General features: G+C 42.7%; 1 protein-coding gene across 1 annotated transcript; it reads left to right on the top strand.

Annotated features, from left to right (window-relative positions):
* The first annotated feature begins 224 nt into the window (after positions 1 to 224).
* Positions 225 to 1,112, top strand: LOC145957873 (uncharacterized). The gene has a single exon (XM_083074295.1). It carries the CDS (start codon positions 225 to 227, stop codon positions 1,110 to 1,112), a length of 888 nt encoding a protein of 295 aa, XP_082930421.1.
* Positions 1,113 to 1,531: the final 419 nt, after the last annotated feature.

Here is a 1,531-nt window from a genome sequence, read left to right as displayed (position 1 = left end):
AAATACCAAAATAACATGAGTGAACCTGCGGATCCTACCAATGACTTGCACCCACACTCTAATGAGGTTATCGTTGGAGCCGATAAGAAATGTAGAAGACAAGAACCTAATACCAACCCAGAACATCATAAAGATTCTGTTCAAGCTGACATGGATGTCTCCAATGAAAACAACAATCTGACTTTTTTATCTGCAGTCCCTGGCACTCAGGGCTGCCAGGAATTATGAGTTTAACAAGCTGGAATTGCCGCGGAATCGGGCACAAGCGTGCAATTCCAATATTACGGGACCTTACCCGCTCATATAAGCCTGATATACTCTTTCTGAGTGAAACTATGGTCAACTCTGATAGAATCAAAGATTTGAGTCACATTTTAAATTACAACCACTGGTTTGCTGTTGATAGGATTGGTCGTGGTGGTGGACTCGCCCTTCTCTGGAATGATAGCTTTGACATTACTATAACCCAAGCCAATTCAAATTACATAAATGCCAATGTTAAAGATCAAAATAACAACCATTGGAGACTCACCGGTTTCTATGGTTACCCTGAGAGACGTAAGAGAAAAGACTCTTGGGACCTCCTTAGACATCTTGCTTCACTCTCAAACCTCCCCTGGTGTATCATTGGTGATTTTAATGACATATTATCACCTTCTGACAAAAAAGGTACGAATCCCCATCCCCATTATTTGATACAAGGTTTCCGTCAAGCCACGATAGACTGCGGCTTAGAGGACCTTCCCCTAGTTGGTCACCCGTATACATGGATCAAAGGAAACCTCCTAAACAACCTGGTCGAAGAACGGCTTGACAGAGCGCTAGTTACTAAGGATTGGCGTCACTTATTTGTAAACTGTCTCCTATCAAACGGTGTCGTAGGTAAATCTGATCACTCTCCTATTACTCTCAAGCTTCATATTTGGATGGAGGACCCAGACATCGACCGTGCTGTTAGGTATGGCTGGAACTATCAAAACAAAAAGGGTGCTGAAAATAAGATCAGCTCTTGCAGTAGATATCTTCGTATTTGGGGTAGACGAAAGCATGTTAACCTGTGCAAATCTATTGATATCCTTAAGCGTGATATGGAAAAATGTAGAAACGCCTAGGGCACTACTGATTGGAGTCTTTACTTCCATCTTCAACACCAACTTAGCCACCAACTACGTTGCATGGATTCCTATTGGAGTCAACGTGCCAAAACTTTTTGGTTAAGAGATGGGGACTCCAATACAAAATTTTTTCATGCAGCAGTAAACATACGTCGTCAGAAAAACCATATCTCCACTCTTTACGACTCTGAAGGAAACCAACACTCCACCCCTACCGAACTTGGTAACCTTGCATGCTCATACTTTCAGGACCTATTCACCACACTTCCTGGGGAGATTCAAGCTGTAACTGATACCTTGGATTGTAAGATCTCCCAACTGGATAATGAGCAACTCACAATGCCCTTATCAAGAGAAGAACTTCGTACGGCTCTTTTTCAGATGCACAAAGACAAAGCTCCGGGGCCTGACGGATT

Source organism: Cajanus cajan, chromosome 5 (assembly GCF_000230855.2).
Source record: "Cajanus cajan strain Asha chromosome 5, NIPB_CcT2T_4, whole genome shotgun sequence".
NCBI lineage: Eukaryota > Viridiplantae > Streptophyta > Magnoliopsida > Fabales > Fabaceae > Cajanus > Cajanus cajan.
Note: the sequence above shows the minus strand (reverse complement) of the source record. Positions and strands in the feature narration are given on the sequence as shown.

What these genes read in the sequence shown, in the direction of transcription:
- LOC145957873 (XM_083074295.1), top strand. Translation starts at nt 225, where the DNA reads ATGAGTTTAACAAGCTGGAATTGCCGCGGAATCGGGCACAAGCGTGCA.